The sequence below is a fragment of the Oncorhynchus clarkii genome, chromosome 18 (genome assembly GCF_045791955.1).
Source record: "Oncorhynchus clarkii lewisi isolate Uvic-CL-2024 chromosome 18, UVic_Ocla_1.0, whole genome shotgun sequence".
Taxonomy (NCBI): Eukaryota; Metazoa; Chordata; class Actinopteri; order Salmoniformes; family Salmonidae; genus Oncorhynchus; species Oncorhynchus clarkii.
Window position 1 is genome coordinate 54,900,222 of NC_092164.1, and position 16,356 is coordinate 54,916,577.

General features: G+C 44.2%; 1 protein-coding gene across 4 annotated transcripts in view; it reads left to right on the top strand.

Annotated features, from left to right (window-relative positions):
- LOC139373701 (collagen alpha-1(XVI) chain-like) overlaps positions 1 to 16,356 on the top strand; it is a 121,114-nt gene that overhangs the window by 91,756 nt on the left and 13,002 nt on the right. For 2 of the 4 annotated variants that reach the window (XM_071114578.1, XM_071114577.1), the window contains exons 38-49: positions 692 to 748; positions 1,078 to 1,113; positions 1,317 to 1,388; positions 6,959 to 7,012; positions 8,871 to 8,918; positions 9,104 to 9,223; positions 9,720 to 9,767; positions 9,924 to 10,022; positions 10,250 to 10,294; positions 11,737 to 11,781; positions 16,110 to 16,163; positions 16,248 to 16,301. In XM_071114578.1, the coding sequence (XP_070970679.1) occupies positions 692 to 748; positions 1,078 to 1,113; positions 1,317 to 1,388; positions 6,959 to 7,012; positions 8,871 to 8,918; positions 9,104 to 9,223; positions 9,720 to 9,767; positions 9,924 to 10,022; positions 10,250 to 10,294; positions 11,737 to 11,781; positions 16,110 to 16,163; positions 16,248 to 16,301 (732 nt within the window). The remainder of the gene's footprint in view (positions 1 to 691; positions 749 to 1,077; positions 1,114 to 1,316; positions 1,389 to 6,958; positions 7,013 to 8,870; positions 8,919 to 9,103; positions 9,224 to 9,719; positions 9,768 to 9,923; positions 10,023 to 10,249; positions 10,295 to 11,736; positions 11,782 to 16,109; positions 16,164 to 16,247; positions 16,302 to 16,356) is intronic. The other 2 variants (XM_071114580.1, XM_071114579.1) reach the window with 1 other exon arrangement.

Here is a 16,356-nt window from a genome sequence, read left to right on the forward strand (position 1 = left end):
TCCTCTCAGATCAAGGGCACAATGTATGAATTTATGATTGGATAAGAATCACAGTTATAATCATTGGCCAGTACAGAGAATTAGGTAAAACCAAGTCCAAATCCCTAGTGGCTAATTTAGGGCTGATTTTAGCTAGCTGGCTAGCTACTGGAGGAAACAACCCAATGAGATTCAACAATATACTTATTTTACGTAAATTATATTTTGCTTTTGATGTGGTTGATGTGAAGACAAATCTTCCCTTGATACTCACTCAGTTTAGCTCAACTGATTAGCTATTATTTAACCTTTTTAGCTATTATTTAACCTTATTTTTTATCAAGGGAGTCCAAATGCTCGCTGGCTTCCCTTGCATTCAATGTTATGGGCGGCAACAATGTCATACTCTTTTTGACCAAACAGCATTAGATAGGTGGGGTACACATACTGAGACAGAGGGGCTCTGTTTCACTCATTCAGATGCTTTCTCCAGTGAGATACATTCAGCCTCTTGGTAATTGAAGGAAAATGTTGAATCACAGAGAGTCAAAATACATTATTTAGATTTTCGAAAGATACATTTATTTTATATATTGTTTTTTGTTGGTCCATTTTTGGGGGGGAAGTCTGTCTTCCCATGGCATCCATGAATACACGCCCCTGGTTATTTCACAGCTTCTCTGTGTGATCTATGAGAGGTCTGTGTTTTCAGGGTGAACCTGGAGACTGTAACTGTATCAGCCCTCCATACGCAGGAACAGGTGGACCGGTGAGTATGGCTAGGTCAACATGCACACACAGATCCATGCATACAGTACACACACACATGCCACAACGTGGTCATCTTAAACTTGTTTTGAGTTCAACTTCAGGGTAGTTATCTCTCTGCAGGGGACACATTCACTCACACATTCACACACACACACACACACACACACACACACACACACACACACACACACACACACACACACTCAGCTCTCTTTTAACTGGTTTTGATCTGCAGGATTATTTTTCACTGCAGGGTGTCAGTGTTTGTTTTGAACACATATGATCTGCTGATGATGTGCTCTGAATTTGACGACTCTTGCCTTGCAGGGAGCACCAGGAACTATGGGAGGAAACACGTGGCAGGTCTGATCTCTATGTCATCTACTAGCCATGTCTGCCTCTTGGTTTTCTCTTGTGTCATATTGACTGAATATCAACTGAGTATGCGTTTGTTGTTGGAACAATTAGGCTACGAATGGTGCCTGTCAATGCTGTGTGGTTCGCTCAGTGTGTGTGTGTGTGTGTGTGTGTGTGTGTGTGTGTGTGTGTGTGTGTGTGTGTTCCAGGGGGCTCCGGGACAACCAGGTCCTCCTGGTCCTCCTGGGCCACAGGGCTTCATCGGCATCACAGGACCCCAGGTAGGAGAGAGGGGGATCAGGGTGGTGGAGTCATGTCAATTAACCCTTTACAACACACTCCTTACTTACCCATTCCTCTTTATCTCTGTACATCTTTAACCTCTCATTCATCAACATGAATGTACCTTGGCTGTTCTATCTCTCTCGCTCTTCTCTCTCAATTAAATTTCAATTTAAGTGCTTTATTGGCATGGGAAACATATGTTTACAATGCCAAAGCAAATGAACTAGATAATAAACAAAAGTGAAATAACAATAAAAAATTAACAGTAAACATTCCAAAAGAATGAAGACATTTCAAATGTAATATTATGTTGATATACAGTGTTGTAACGATGTGCAAATAGTTCAAGTACAAAAGGGAAAATAAATAAACATACTGTAAATATAGGTTGGATTTACAATGGTGTTTGTTCTTTACTGGTAGCCCTTTTTTTGTGGCAACAGGTCACACATCTTGCTGCTGTAATGGCACACTGTGGTATTTCACCCAATAGATATGGGAGTTTGTCAAAATTTGATTGTTTTTGAATTCTTTGTGGGTCTGTGTAATCTGAGGGAAATATGTGTCTCTAATATGGTCATACATTTGGCAGGAGGTTAGGAAGTGCAGCTCAGTTTCCACCTCATTTTGTGGGCAGTGTGCACATAGCCTGTCTTCTCTTGAGAGCCAGGTCTGCCTACGGTGGCCTTTCTCAATAGCAAGGCCATGCTCACTGAGTCTGTACATAGTGAAAGCTTTCCTTAATTTTGGGTCAGTCACAGTGGTCAGGTATTCTACCACTGTGTACTCTCTGTTTAGGGACAAATAGCATTCTAGTTCACTCTGTTTTTTTGTAAATTCTTTCCAATGTGTCAAGTAATAATCTTTTTGTTTCTCATGATATGGTTGGTTCTAATTGTGTTGCTGTCCTGGGGCTCTGTGGGGTCTGTTTGTGTTTGTGAACAGAGCCCCAGAACCAGCTTGCTTAAGGGGACTCTTCTCCAGGTTCATGTCTTGTAGGTGATGGTTTTGCTATGGAAGGTTTGGGAATCACTTCCTATTAGGTGGTTGTAGAATTTAACAGCTCTTTTTGGATTTGGATGATTATCGGGTATCGGCCTAATTCTGCAGAGTCTCAGTTTGGTGTTTGTCCCATTTTGTGAATTCTTGGCTGGTGAGCGGACCCCAGACCTCACAACCGTAAAGGGCAATGGGTTCTATAACTGATTTGAGTATTTTTAGCCAGATCCTATTGGTATGTAAAATTTGATGTTCCTTTTGATGGCATAGAATGCCCTTCTTGCCTTGTCTCTCAGATCGTTAACAGCTTTGTGGAATTTACCTGTGGCACTGATGTTTAGGCAGAGGTATGTATGGTTTTTTGTGTGCTCTAGGGCAACGGTGTCTAGATGGAATTTGTATTTGTGGTCTTGGCAACTGGACCTTTTTTGAAACACCATTATTTTTGTGTTACTGAGATTTACTGTCAGGGCCCAGGTCTGACAGAATCTGTGCAGAAGATCTAGGTGCTGCTGTAGACCCTCCTTGGTTGGGGACAGAAGCACCAGATCATCAGCAAACAGTAGACATTTGACTTCAGATTCTAGTAGACTGACTGTGAACGCTCTAAGTGACTCTGCGTTGAGGTCAGTGATAAAGTAGTTTACAGTACTACTGCCAAGAGATGAGCTATAGGTGTACCTACCATAGGAGTCCCAGCATCCGACAGAGCTGCAAAGTTGTGACCCCTTTTTGTTGATTATGTTGTCATAATTGTGTCTAGGGGTGCATATGGGGGAGGGAATCCTGTCACCTCCAGGAAGGTGTTTGTCCCCTGTGTGCTGAGAGTTACAGGTTCTTGTCCAGTTCTGGAATTTAGGTCGCCACAGACTAGTACATGTCCCTGGGCCTGGAAATGGTTAATCTCCCCCTCTAGGATGGAGAAGCTGTCATTGTTAAAATATGGGGATTCTATTGGGTGGGTACACGGTTGAAGTTGGAAGTTTAACCTGTTGCGACGACCAAACCCGGATCCGGGATTCTATTTATAGACCTAAGCTCATTACCATAACGCAACGTTAACTATTCATGAAAATCGCAAATGAAATGAAATAAATATGCTATCTCTCAAGCTTAGCCTTTTGTTAACAACACTGTCATCTCAGATTTTCAAAATATGCTCTTCAACCATAGGAAAAGCTAGCTAGCGTAGCATTTAGCGTTAGCATTAGCGTTAGCATTTAGCAGGCAACTATCACAAAAACAAGTAAAGCCTTCAAATAAAATAACTTACCTTTGAAGAACTTCTGATGTTTTCAATGAGGAGACTCTCAGTTAGATAGCAGATGCTCCGTTTTTCCAAAAAGATTCTTTGTGTATTAGAAATAGCTCCGTTTTGTACATCACATTTGGCTACCAAAAAAAAAAAGAAAATAAAAAATAAAAAAAAAATTCAGCCCTCAAAACGCAAACTTTTTTCCAAATTAACTCCATAATATCGACTGAAACATGGCAAACGTGGTTTAGAATCAATCCTCAAGGTGTTTTTCCACATATCTCTTCGATGATATATCCTTCGTGGAAGCCTGGTTTCTCCTTGCTCTCAAATGGAAAAATAATTGCACCTGGCTTTGCGCTCCAATTTCGATGCAGGGACACCAGGCGGACACTTGGAAAATGTAGTCTCTTATGGTCAATCTTCCAATGATATGCCTACAAATACGTCACAATGCTGCAAACACCTTGGGGAAACGACAGAAAGTGTAGGCTCATTCCTTGCGCAATCACAGCCATATAAGGAGACAATGGAAAACAGAGCTTCAGAGATTCTGCTCATTTCCTGGTTGACGTATCATCTTGGTTTCGCCTGTAGAATGAGTTCTGGGGCACTTACAGACAATATCTTTGCAGATTCTGAAACTTCAGAGTGTTTTCTTTCCAAAACGGTCAATAATATGCATAGTCGAGCATCTTTTCGTGACAAAATATTGCGCTTAAAACGGGAACGTTTTTTATCCAAAAATGAAATAGCGCCCCTAGAGATCCAAGAGGTTAAATACACTTAGGTTGAAGTCATTAAAACTCGTTTTTCAACCACTCCACAAATGTCTTGTTAACAAACTATAGTTTTGGCAAGTCAGTTAGGACATCTACTTTGTGCATGACACAAGTAATTTTTCAAACAATTGTTTACAGACAGATTCTTGCACTTATAATTCACTGTATCACAATTCCAGTCGTTCAGATGTTTACATACACAAAGTTGACTGTGCCTTTAAACAGCTTAGAAAATTCCATGGCTTTAGAAGCTTCTGATAGGCTAGTTGACATAATTTGAGTCAATTGGAGGTGTACCTGTGGATGTATTTCAAGGCCTACCTTCAAACTCAGTGCCTCTTTGCTCGACATCATGGGGAAATCAAAAGAAATCAGCCAAGACCTCAGAAAAGGTTTGGTTCATCCTTGGGAGCAATTTCCAAACGCCTGGAGGTGCCATGTCCATCTGTACAAACAATAGTATGCAAGTATAAACACCATGGAACCACACAGCCATCATCCCACTCAGGAAGGAGACGCGTTCTGTCTCCTATGGATGAACGTACTTTGGTGGAAATGTGCAAATCAGTCCCAGAACAACAGCAAAGGACCTTGTGAAGATGCTGAAGGAAACAGGTAGAAAAGTATCTACATTCACAGTAAAATGAGTCCGATATCGACATAACCTGAAAGGCCACTCAGCAAGGAAGGCCACTGCTCCAAAACCACCATAAAAAGCCAGACTACAGTTTGCAACTGCACATGGGGATGAAGATCGTACTTTTTGGACAAATGTCTTCTGGTCTGATGAAACAAAAATAGAACTGTTTGGCCATAATGACCATCGTTATGTTTGGAAGAAAAAGGGAGAGGCTTGCAAGCCGAAGAACACCATCCAAACCGTGAAGCACGGGGGTGGCAGCATCATGTTGTGGGGGTGCTTTGCTGCAGGAGGGACTGGAGCACTTCACAAAATAGATGGCATCATGAGGTAGGAAAATTATGTGGATATATTTAAGCAAAATCTCAAGACATCAGTCAGGAAGTTAAAGCTTGGTCACAAATGGGTCTTCCAAATGGACAATGACCACAAGCATACTTCCAAAGTTGTAGCAAAATGGCTTAAGGACAACAAAGTCAAGGTATTGGAGTGGCCATCTCAAAGCCCTGACCTCAATCCTATAAAACATGTGAAAAACAACAAAAATGAACAGTAAACATTACACATACAGAGGTTTCAAAACAGTAAAGACATTACAAATGTCATATTATATATATATATACAGTGTTTTAACAATGTACAAATGGTTAAAGGACACAAGCTCTCTCTCTCTCTCTCTCTCTCTCTCTCTCTCTCTCTCTCTCTCTCTCTCTATCTCTCTCTCTCTCTCTCTTCTGTTCGCCACTCTATTCTTCTCACTCTTGTTCTTCATTCTCCTCCACACTATGTTTCTCTCCTCCTGCTAACTCTTTTCTATTCCACCTTCCACTCATTTCCTTTTCAGGTTTGGCTTGAACATTGGGTTCTAGCTTGGGCAGCTTGAGGTCGTGGCTAATGCAACTCTAAATACTAATTAATGCAGAACTAAAATAGCAAATTATTTTGTTAATCTTAAATTCTTAATGTAAACATGTTACACAATAGTAAAAGTAAATATGCAAGTGCATAAAGAACTATTGCATAAATGCAATAACATTTAAAGTCAACTGTATTCATGTAATGAAGCTCTATGCTATTGTTAACCTTGTGGGCTGTAAATATATATATATGTGTATTAATGAGTCTTTGTTAAATCATAGCCCTGCTTTAAACATTCACTAACTCTTGTGGGATGCTTTGGGAATGTTAACTATTTCTATCAACATATGATACATTGGGATTGTTGGGAATATTGATGACACTTCATTTGAAGGTTTGGTTATAATCTCCTTATACATAATTAAATAGTTATTTTAGCATTAGTACAATTATTATGAATTAAAAACCTTCAAATAAAGTTTTCTTCAAGAATATTTCCTCAGATTTTGTGGGAAATGTTAAATCTAAACTAATTCTCAACAACATTTTACACATTTAAACCAGGGTAATGGGAAACGAAGTAGTAATATTGGTTCATGAAGACCAGGCTGAGTTCACTGTGTAAGAAAATAGATTGATTTGTCTGAATATGATGTTCATGTGTTCATCAAGCACTGAACAATTGTGTGTGCAGGAATCAAATTTGCACAAATATCCTGTTCAAATCAAAGCACTTAAAAATATATATATTGTTTGACCTCTTGCACAGTGATCCCTGCATGATATTCAATCTGGTGTTTACAAAATAATCAAACTATTTCAACCAAACATGAATCAAACTATTTAAATTAATTTAAATAGTGCTTTAAAAACTAAACGAGTCAAAAGAGTCTGAACATAAACCAGGAAACACTGGTGATTGGTTGTTCCTACAACCTCGAACCTGTAACCCCCCCCCTGACCATTGGTAGAGAGGGATGTGGCAAGCCTGTGATAGGCTAAAACCAGTTGAATCTCAGTTCCTTCTTTCAGGGTAACCCTGGCAACGACGGGGTACCAGGGCAGCCGGGTCTGCCTGGGAGAACTGTAAGTAATAAGACAGAAGAGTTGGAGTCACTTCCATTCCAATTCAGACACATCGGAAAGTGATTTGAAAATCAAATTCCAGAATTGTGAAAACCATATCAATGAATACCAATGACATTTTCTGATTCTAGAATTGGAATTCATTAGCTGAATTGTCTAAATTGAAATGGATTTGACCGCAACCCATGCCAGACAGAGGAGACGGGGCTAGATGAGTGCTGCAGCTTTGTGATTGGACGGTGCAGGGAGGGAGGAGCCTGGTTGGGTTGTAGGTCTGTGTTGTGAGTGGAGCACTCTGGCAGAAGTTCATTGAGGATCTCTAGACTTTGGACATGACTATACAGTAGACACACCATGACTTAGTGGCAGCTAGAACAATGAACGCACTCAGCTCAAAGACTTTTAGTGTTGAAATGCACTTTCTGCCTTTCAGAAGGACTTTTACCATTGATTTGTGCCTCAAAAGCATGCACGTACACACACACACACACACATTGTTGGCGTGGTTTCATAAATGCAGTGTGTGAGTGTGTGAGTATGTGAGTGCAGCCATTAGTTTGAGTCGAAGAGCTTTGCTGTACTCTGTTGTTCAGCCTTGTTATGCTGAGTACAGTAAGAGCCTGTAGGTCTTCTGTTGAGAGGACTGCACTATGAGGTCTATTTTCCATATAGCTGGCATCCAGTTCAGCCGCCTGCCACATACACACACACACACACACACACACACACACACACACACACACACACACACACACACACACACACACACACACACACACACACACCCTCCCCACAATAATCAATCTACCCACAGTGGAAACTTGGCTTTACGAACTCACACACACACACATACTCACATTATACAGACTCACTAAGTGCTCCAGTCCTAACAGTAGACAGACATACTGACCCACCAGCTCCTCTCTAGCTCCATGACCCTGCCTGCATGTTATATGTCAATGGATTTAAATGCCTAAAACAGACTATTAAAACATTTCATTCTTAGATAAACTCTTAATTCACTCTTATCTTAATCTTAGCTAATAAAAACACATCCTTAAAACCACAAAACATTATTAGAAACATCATTTAACAGACGAGTTTGTTGAATACAAATGAATCCATTTAAAAAGGATAAAATAACAATTTAGCAAAAGTAAAGGATATTTAAATAGGAGTATATTGAAAGTATAAAGTAAATATCATTGACATATAATGATTCTTCTCTCTGAGACATCCTGTTAATGCACACAGCCTGAGTTTAACAAACCTAATGAGCTGCATCATGCTAGCTCAAATGAGCTCTTCTGGCTAATAACAACCGTTTGAACAGAGCCAACAGATTTTGAAACCAGGCTAAGTGCAATTCACAGGTTCTCTCACTCTGTGAAGGGCCCCACTGCTCAAATGTGGCAGAATTGTACTGTGAGTGGGTTTCCTGGTATGATTGGAGTGGTAAGAATGTTTCAGACCACCCATGCAGGTAAATCAATCAACTTTCAAACTCCCAACAATGATCCCAATAAATGCCTGGATGTGAATATCAACGTGTTTTGAAAGACTTGCAAAACCTTGTGATTTTGAATGTTTTGTGTCTCCTTGGGCAAATCCTAAATGGCACCCTATTCCCTCTAGTGGCCTATGTGACTCTGGCCAAAAGTAATACACTACACAGGGAATTGAGTGCTATTTGGGACTTCTGAATGGGTCGTTCATTGAATTTGGACTGTACTGCAGTTCAACACCGTTTGCACTTTGTTGCATCCAATGTGCAGAAGTCAACTGTACATATAAATTGTAATCCTCCCTTTACTTTACATTTTCCTCTCCTCTCCCCCCACCCCCCGCCCTTCCTCAGCATCTGAGGCTGCCTCAGGATGAGGACCCCAGTCGAGGAGATGGAAAGGTAAGACAGGAGGTAGAGAGGTGCACTCTGGGAAATAGAGTTCTCTAGTACTGCTCTTGGATTTATATGCATGAGCTGTACTGATGTGATTATACATAACACAAACATGCATGAACTGTGTCCATGCAGTGTACATTGAGCTCACACACTTCATGTCATCAAAGTGTGTGTGTCCTCTGCTGCAGAAGGTTTGTGAGGACTGCTCCAAGGGCTTGCCAGGGGTACCAGGCATGGCGGGCACCAAGGGAGAGAAAGGAGACGAGGGCAAGACTGGCATAGGCCATGCTTCCGACGGCTGTGAAAGGGTGAGAGGCTGGGGGTGAGGGGTGTATTGGTGGGGGGCATGGGGGAGAGTGGTGAGGGGTGCATGGGTGAGGTGGTTAGGGGGGCATCTATATTGTTGGCTGGTTAGAACGAGACTGTAGAATCATGGAAATTCTAATGGATTCTTCTGGGTTCATGAATCTACATCATTCTTCTGGGTTCATTTTATTTATTTATTTCACCTTTATTTAACCAGGTAGTCCAGTCGAGAACAAGTTCTCATTTATTACTGCGACCTGGCAAAGTTTGAGCAAAGCAGTGCGACACAAACAACAACACAGAGTTACACATGGGATAGACAAACGTACAGTCAATAACACAATAAATCTACATGATTTACATGATTCTTCATTGATTCATGAATCATAAGAATCAATAACACTCTCAGTTTTGGTTCTGATTTTGACCCAATCTATCTGAAGCTTTGCCTAGGCCGAGTCATCGTTCTGACCTATGACCTCCTTGTGTTTGTTACAGTGTTTCCTAAACCAAAGGCTGCAGGGGGAGGAGGCTGCACAGGCTCCTGTACGTCCACACAGTCTTTAACTATCCAACTCTCACACTCACACTCACACACACACACTCACACTCACACACACACACACTCACCCACACACACACACACACACACACACACACACACACTGATTCATAGATTTATTTATCTTCTTCTCTATGTAGACCACCACCAACACCGATGGAGCTAATGGAGGCTGCTCCGGACCAGGAACACCAGGCCACCCAGGAATACCAGGAGCACCTGGAATAACGGGAGAGACGGTACGTGTGTGTGTGTGTGTGTGTGTGTGTGTGTGTGTGTGTGTGTGTGTGTGTGTGTGTGTGTGTGTGTGTGTGTGTGTGTGTGTGTGTGTGTGTTTTTGTTTGTTTGTTTGTTTATTTGTGTGTGTGTGTGTGTTTGTTTGTGAGTGTGGTGAAATATAACAAGTTGCGTGTTATTAGCGTGTTGAATCTCTAACAGGAAGTGCCTTTCTGCCTACATTTCCCAGGGTCCTCAGGGCCAAAGGGGACAGGCTGGAGTACCAGGAAATATGGTGAGCTCAAAACCAGAGATTTTAAGGCATTATAACACTTCATAAGGCTATATAGAGACATTATTAGCCAGCACAACAGAGTCAAAGCATGGTGTCTGTAAGGAGAACTGGGTTGTCTATCATAGCTAGAGGCAGGAGTTTTACCTGACCATACCATACTAGATCAGGAAAAACTTCTGCCCCAAAGCAGACTTTCTGAGCTCTTGTTCTGTCTTGACTGGTTTCTTCTTCCTCTAATGGCTCTCCTACTGACTTTGTGCTTTACTGAATTTGAATTGACCACAGATGTTCTTCTGTTTATAGAGTGACTGTTACAGTGGAATGGCAACGTCTATTTGGGAAGCACCTCTCTTTCTGTGCTACATGGACACTACCTAAAGGCTACATTTCTGTCACTAGTACTTATTCCATGTCATTTTTTGGGCCATGTTCAACTACTTGAAAATGTGTCTTTCTTCATTTTCTTGGAAGGAATCACCGAACTGAACATGACTATGTAGCCTATTTGCCTCCTTGCTTTCACTTATCCCACTGTGTTAGATCAGTGCTTACTTCCTGGAAGGCTGCGTTTCTAGTGTTGGGCCATGGCCATAGTGTTTACGTGGCCTGTGTTTCTTATAAAGCTTCATCAGTGAAGGATCATGCAGAGTAAAGCAACTTCATGTTGATTCTTGAAATGTGAGGTCATAGACCACTCTAGTGGTAGGTCTTAGAACCACATAGGTCTTGAATTAAATTAGGTTACTTCCCAAATATCCACCCTTCTCTCAAAGTTTGCACTTCCCATCGTGGATTTACCAATTGTGGAAACTCCCTCCAGCCAATGATTACACCAATCCAATGCTTTTAAATCAATAGCAGGAAGTGTGCACACTTTTGGAGAGTGGAGGAGAGTAGAGATAGATGTGTTGCGCAACTATGGGGCTAAACAGACAGAGTTGGCTTAGATTGTTGACAACCTGTAATCTATATTTAGTCTCCAAATATTTATTGAAAACATACTTAGATTTGCACAAATTTGAACTTGTTGTCTCTCAAATACATTGTTACAGTTGATGGTTAGTTACCTAGTGAATTTTAGCCATATTAGCATAGACGTGACATCAGTTAAAACACCTAAAAAAAGACATAGTATCAATAACAAGATACAAGGAGCTGAAACGAGCCACTTACGATTCCCCTCATGGCAGCTTCTTGTCATTGTAGCTAGCTATCTGACCGTTCAGAATCACAACACCACACGGCCTCATCGATGCACGCTTATCATTTTGGTGAAGTTGTCAGCCAACTCGTCTATACCGCCAATTTCCACCATATCCATGAGTATCCCTTCAGCCAATTGGAGTAGTACCGTAACGGGCTACGGGTCAGTGTTGCTGTTTACAATGCTGAGCTTAGAACAGGTGTTTTAGTTGTCCCTCTCATTGCCTGTTTCTCTACAGGGTCCTCCTGGTTTTCCTGGTCCTCAAGGCTCATCTGGACTTACTGTGAGTTTACTACATGTATATACTGTACTATACTATACTGTGTGTGTTTGTGTCTGTCTCTCCATATCTTTATTCTGCTTTTAAACTGGAAGAGATGGAGAACTGTTCTGAAAAGGAATGAATCCAAAACGAGATGGAGAACTGTTCTGAAAAGGAATGAATCCAAAACGAGATGGAGAACTGTTCTGAAAAGGAATTAATCCAAAACTAGATGGAGAACTGTTCTGAAAAGGAATGAATCCAAAACTAGATGGAGAACTGTTCTGAAAAGCAATGAATCCAAAACGAGATGGAGAACTGTTCTGAAAAGGAATGAATCCAAAACGAGATGGAGAACTGTTCTGAAAAGGAATGAATCCAAAACGAGATGGAGAACTGTTCTGAAAAGGAATGAATCCAAAACGAGATGGAGAACTGTTCTGAAAAGGAATGAATCCAAAACGAGATGGAGAACTGTTCTGAAAAGGAATGAATCCAAAACGAGATGGAGAACTGTTCTGAAAAGGAATGAATCCAAAACTAGATGGAGAACTGTTCTGAAAGGAATGAATCCAAAACGAGATGGAGAACTGTTCTGAAAAGGAATGAATCTAAAACGAGATGGAGAACTGTTCTGAAAAGGAATGAATCCAAAACTAGATGGAGAACTGTTCTGAAAAGGAATGAATCCAAAACTAGATGGAGAACTGTTCTGAAAAGCAATGAATCCAAAACGGAAAAAATTGAATAAAAGTCTTTAGAACATCTTGGTGCCTCAGAAGATCTGTACATCAATGAAAGGTGAAAACAAAACTCAAACATTTCAGGCCTCAGGCCATCGTCAGTGTAAATTGTCAGCACACACAGCTGTCTTCTATTTCAAGGATAATTGCATTTTTTGAAACTCCATCAACACTGTGTGCGAGTGTTGAATCTCTTTAAATCAGCAGGAGGGGGTGCTCATAGTGATGTGGCTCTGCCATCTCCATCTCTCCAGCTCTTTAATGAAAGTTATTTCAGATGAGGAAACCATTCTATTGTCTCACCAGTTGTTCAATTATTTCCCCTGTCTAAGTGATGGAGAGTCGTAGTGCCATGCAGAGAACACGCCAACCCCCTTATATCATTCCATTGTTTTAGCGAATGGAAGTCAGTAATGGTTGAACGGTGCGAGCCCAGCATGGAATCCATTTTGAAACGTTAAGCAGCGTTAATTCCAGGTGTGTGTGTGTGTGTGTGTGTGCGCGCGCGTCTCTTCTGCACTCCGCTTTGTATAATTTTCTCTGATTGAATACTAGCAGCTGCAAAACATTTTTCATCGTAATGAAACTCAGCTAAATTGATAAGACATTGAACTGAATCTATAACAGGGATTTGAATAGCTTTACGCTGTCAGTAGCCTTGTATATTAGAGGGGAGAGAGAGAGAACAGATGTGGAGACAGAGAGGGGTAAGGAAGATAGAAATGGGGACAGAAAGTGAGAGAGAAGCTAGAGAGAGAGAGCAATGCAGAGAGCCGTCGTCTGAAATACATTGACTGCATTATGAAAATCAATACAATCCATAATGAATGAGTCCTCTGGCTGGTTTGGGGAGAGGGTTGCTGACTCTGAGGGTATCAGTGTGGTTTGGTCATGGTCATGGAACTACATCGCCTGCATTGACTCCTCATAGAGAGAGCAGCAGGTCACAGAACAAGAGATAAAGTCACATTTAGAAGTTCTCAATGGAACATTGAAAATGGAAAGAAGACTTCGCTGTCTCCTTCATACTGTATTGACTGGTCTTGTCCTTGGATTGTGTGTGTGTGTGTGTGTGTGTGTGTGTGTGTGTGTGTGTGTGTGTGTGTGTGTGTGTGTGTGTGTGTGTGTGTGTGTGTGTGTGTGTGTGTGTGTGTGTGTGTGTGTGTGTTGGCCAGGGTGTTGCTTTCTACCTCTGCAGTGTTTATACGTATGAATAGAGATTTAATTTAGTGTTCCACTTTTCCTCTCCCAGGGAGTATAGGGATATGTAACTACATTGCTGAGATGATGGAGATAGCTCTCATTCTAAACTTATAGTCCTCAAATCGCCTTTCTTTTATGATCTCTTCTGTTTCTTTTCTCATTTCTTCACTTCTGTCTTTGTTCCCACTCCTCATCTTTCCTTCCCTCTCCTCTCTCCCTCTCTAATCTTCTGTCCTCCCTCTTCACCTCTCACCTCTCGCTCCGTCCCTCCTCTCCCCACCTTTCGCCCTCTCTCCTTCTCTCCTCACCTTTCTCCCTCTCTCATCACTTCTCTCCCTCTCTAATCTTCTGTCCTCCCTCTTCACCTCTCACCTCTCCCTCGCTCCGTCCCTCCTCTCCTCACCTCTCCCTTGCCCCGTCCCTCCTCTACTCACCTCTCCCTTGCTCCGTCCCTCCTCTACTCACCTCTCCCTCGCTCCGTCCCTCCTCTCCTCACCACTCCCTTGCCCCGTCCCTCCTCTACTCACCTCTCCCTTGCCCCGTCCCTCCTCTACTCACCTCTCCCTCGCTCTGTCCCTCCTCTACTCACCTCTCCCTTGCCCCGTCCCTCCTCTACTCACCTCTCCCTCGCTCCGTCCCTCCTCACCTCTCACCTCTCGCTCCTCTACTCACCTCTCCCTCGCTCCTCTACTCACCTCTCCCTCTCTCCGTCCCTCCTCTCCTCACCTCTCCCTCACTCCGTCCCTCCTCTCCTCACCTCTTCCTTGCCCCGTCCCTCCTCTACTCACCTCTCCCTCCTCCGTCCCTCCTCACCTGTCACCTCTCGCTCCTCTACTCACCTCTCCCTCGCTCCATCCCTCCTCTCCTCACCTCTCCATTGCTCCGTCCCTTCTCTACTCACCTCTCCCTCGCTCCTTCCCTCCTCTACTCACCTCTCCCTCGCTCCGTCCCTCCTCTCCTCACCTCTCCCTCGCTCCGTCCCTCCTCTCCTCACCTCTCCCTCGCTCCGTCCCTCCTCTCCTCACCTCTCCCTCGCTCCATCCCTCCTCTCCTCACCTCTCCATTGCTCCGTCCCTTCTCTACTCACCTCTCCCTCGCTCCTTCGCCCTTACTACTCACCTCTCCCTCGCTCCGTCCCTCCTCTCCTCACCTCTCCCTCGCTCCGTCCCTCCTCTCCTCACCTCTCCCTCGCTCCGTCCCTCCTCTCCTCACCTCTCCCTCGCTCCGTCCCTTCTCTCCTCACCTCTCCATTGCTCCGTCCCTTCTCTACTCACCTCTCCCTCGCTCCGTCCCTCCTCTACTCACCTCTCCCTCGCTCCGTGCCTCCTCTCCTCACCTCTCCCTCGCTCCGTCCCTCCTCACCTCTCCATTGCTCCGTCCCTCCTCTACTCACCTCTCCCTCGCTCCGCCCCTCCTCTCCTCACCTCTCCCTCGCTCCGTCCCTCCTCTCCTCACTTCTCCCTTGCTCCGTCCCTCCTCTACTCACCTCTCCCTCGCTCCGTCCCTCCTCTCCTCACCTCTCCCTCGCTCCGTCCCTCCTCTACTCACCTCTCCCTCGCTCCGTCCCTCCTCTACTCACCTCTCCCTCGCTCCGTGCCTCCTCTACTCACCTCTCCCTCGCTCCGTCCCTCCTCACCTCTCCCTCGCTCCTTCCCTCCTCTACTCACCTCTCCCTCGCTCCGTCCCTCCTCTCCTCACCTCTCCCTCGCTCCGTCCCTCCTCACCTCTCCCTCGCTCCGTCCCTCCTCACCTCTCCCTCGCTCCGTCCCTCCTCTCCTCACCTCTCCCTTGCTCCGTCCCTCCTCTCCTCTCCCTTGCTCCGTCCCTCCTCTCCTCACCTCTCCCTCGCTCTGTCCCTCCTCACCTCTCCCTTGCTTCGTCCCTCCTCTCCTCACCTCTCCCTTGCTCCGTCCCTCCTCACCTCTCCATTGCTCCGTCCCTCCTCTCCTCACCTCTCCCCTGCTCCGGCCCTCCTCTCCTCACCTCTCCCTCGCTCCGTCCCTCCTCTCCTCACCTCTCCCTCGCTCCGTCCCTCCTCTCCTCCCCTCTCCCTCGCTCCGTCCCTCCTCTCCTCACCTCTCCCTTGCTCCGTCCCTCCTCTCCTCACCTCTCCCTCGCTCCGTCCCTCCTCTCCTCACCTCTCCCTCGCTCTGTCCCTCCTCACCTCTCCCTTGCTCCGTCCTTCCTCTCCTCACCTCTCCCTTGCTCCGTCCCTTCTCACCTCACCTCTCCCTCGCTCCGTCCCTCCTCTACTCACCTCTCACTCACTCCTTCCCTCCTCTCCTCACCTCTCCCTTGCTCCGTCCCTCCTCTCCCCACCTTTCGCCCTCTCCTTCTCTCCTCACCTTTCTCCCTCTCTCATCACCTCTCTTCCTCTCTCCGTCCATCCTCTCTCCTCTCCAGGGTCAGCAGGGTGAGAGAGGAACAGCAGGACCACCAGGTGTGAAGGGTGAAACGGTGAGTCATGGCTACCCTCATCAATACATGTTAGATCAAGTTTGATTAGATACATTATTTATACTTCTTTATGGTGTCTCTCAGGGCCCTCCAGGGACTAATGGATACCCAGGTTCTATGGGACCACCTGGGCTTCCTGTAAGATACATCAACTTCCTGTTTCATCACATTTATATGAATATTAATGATCATA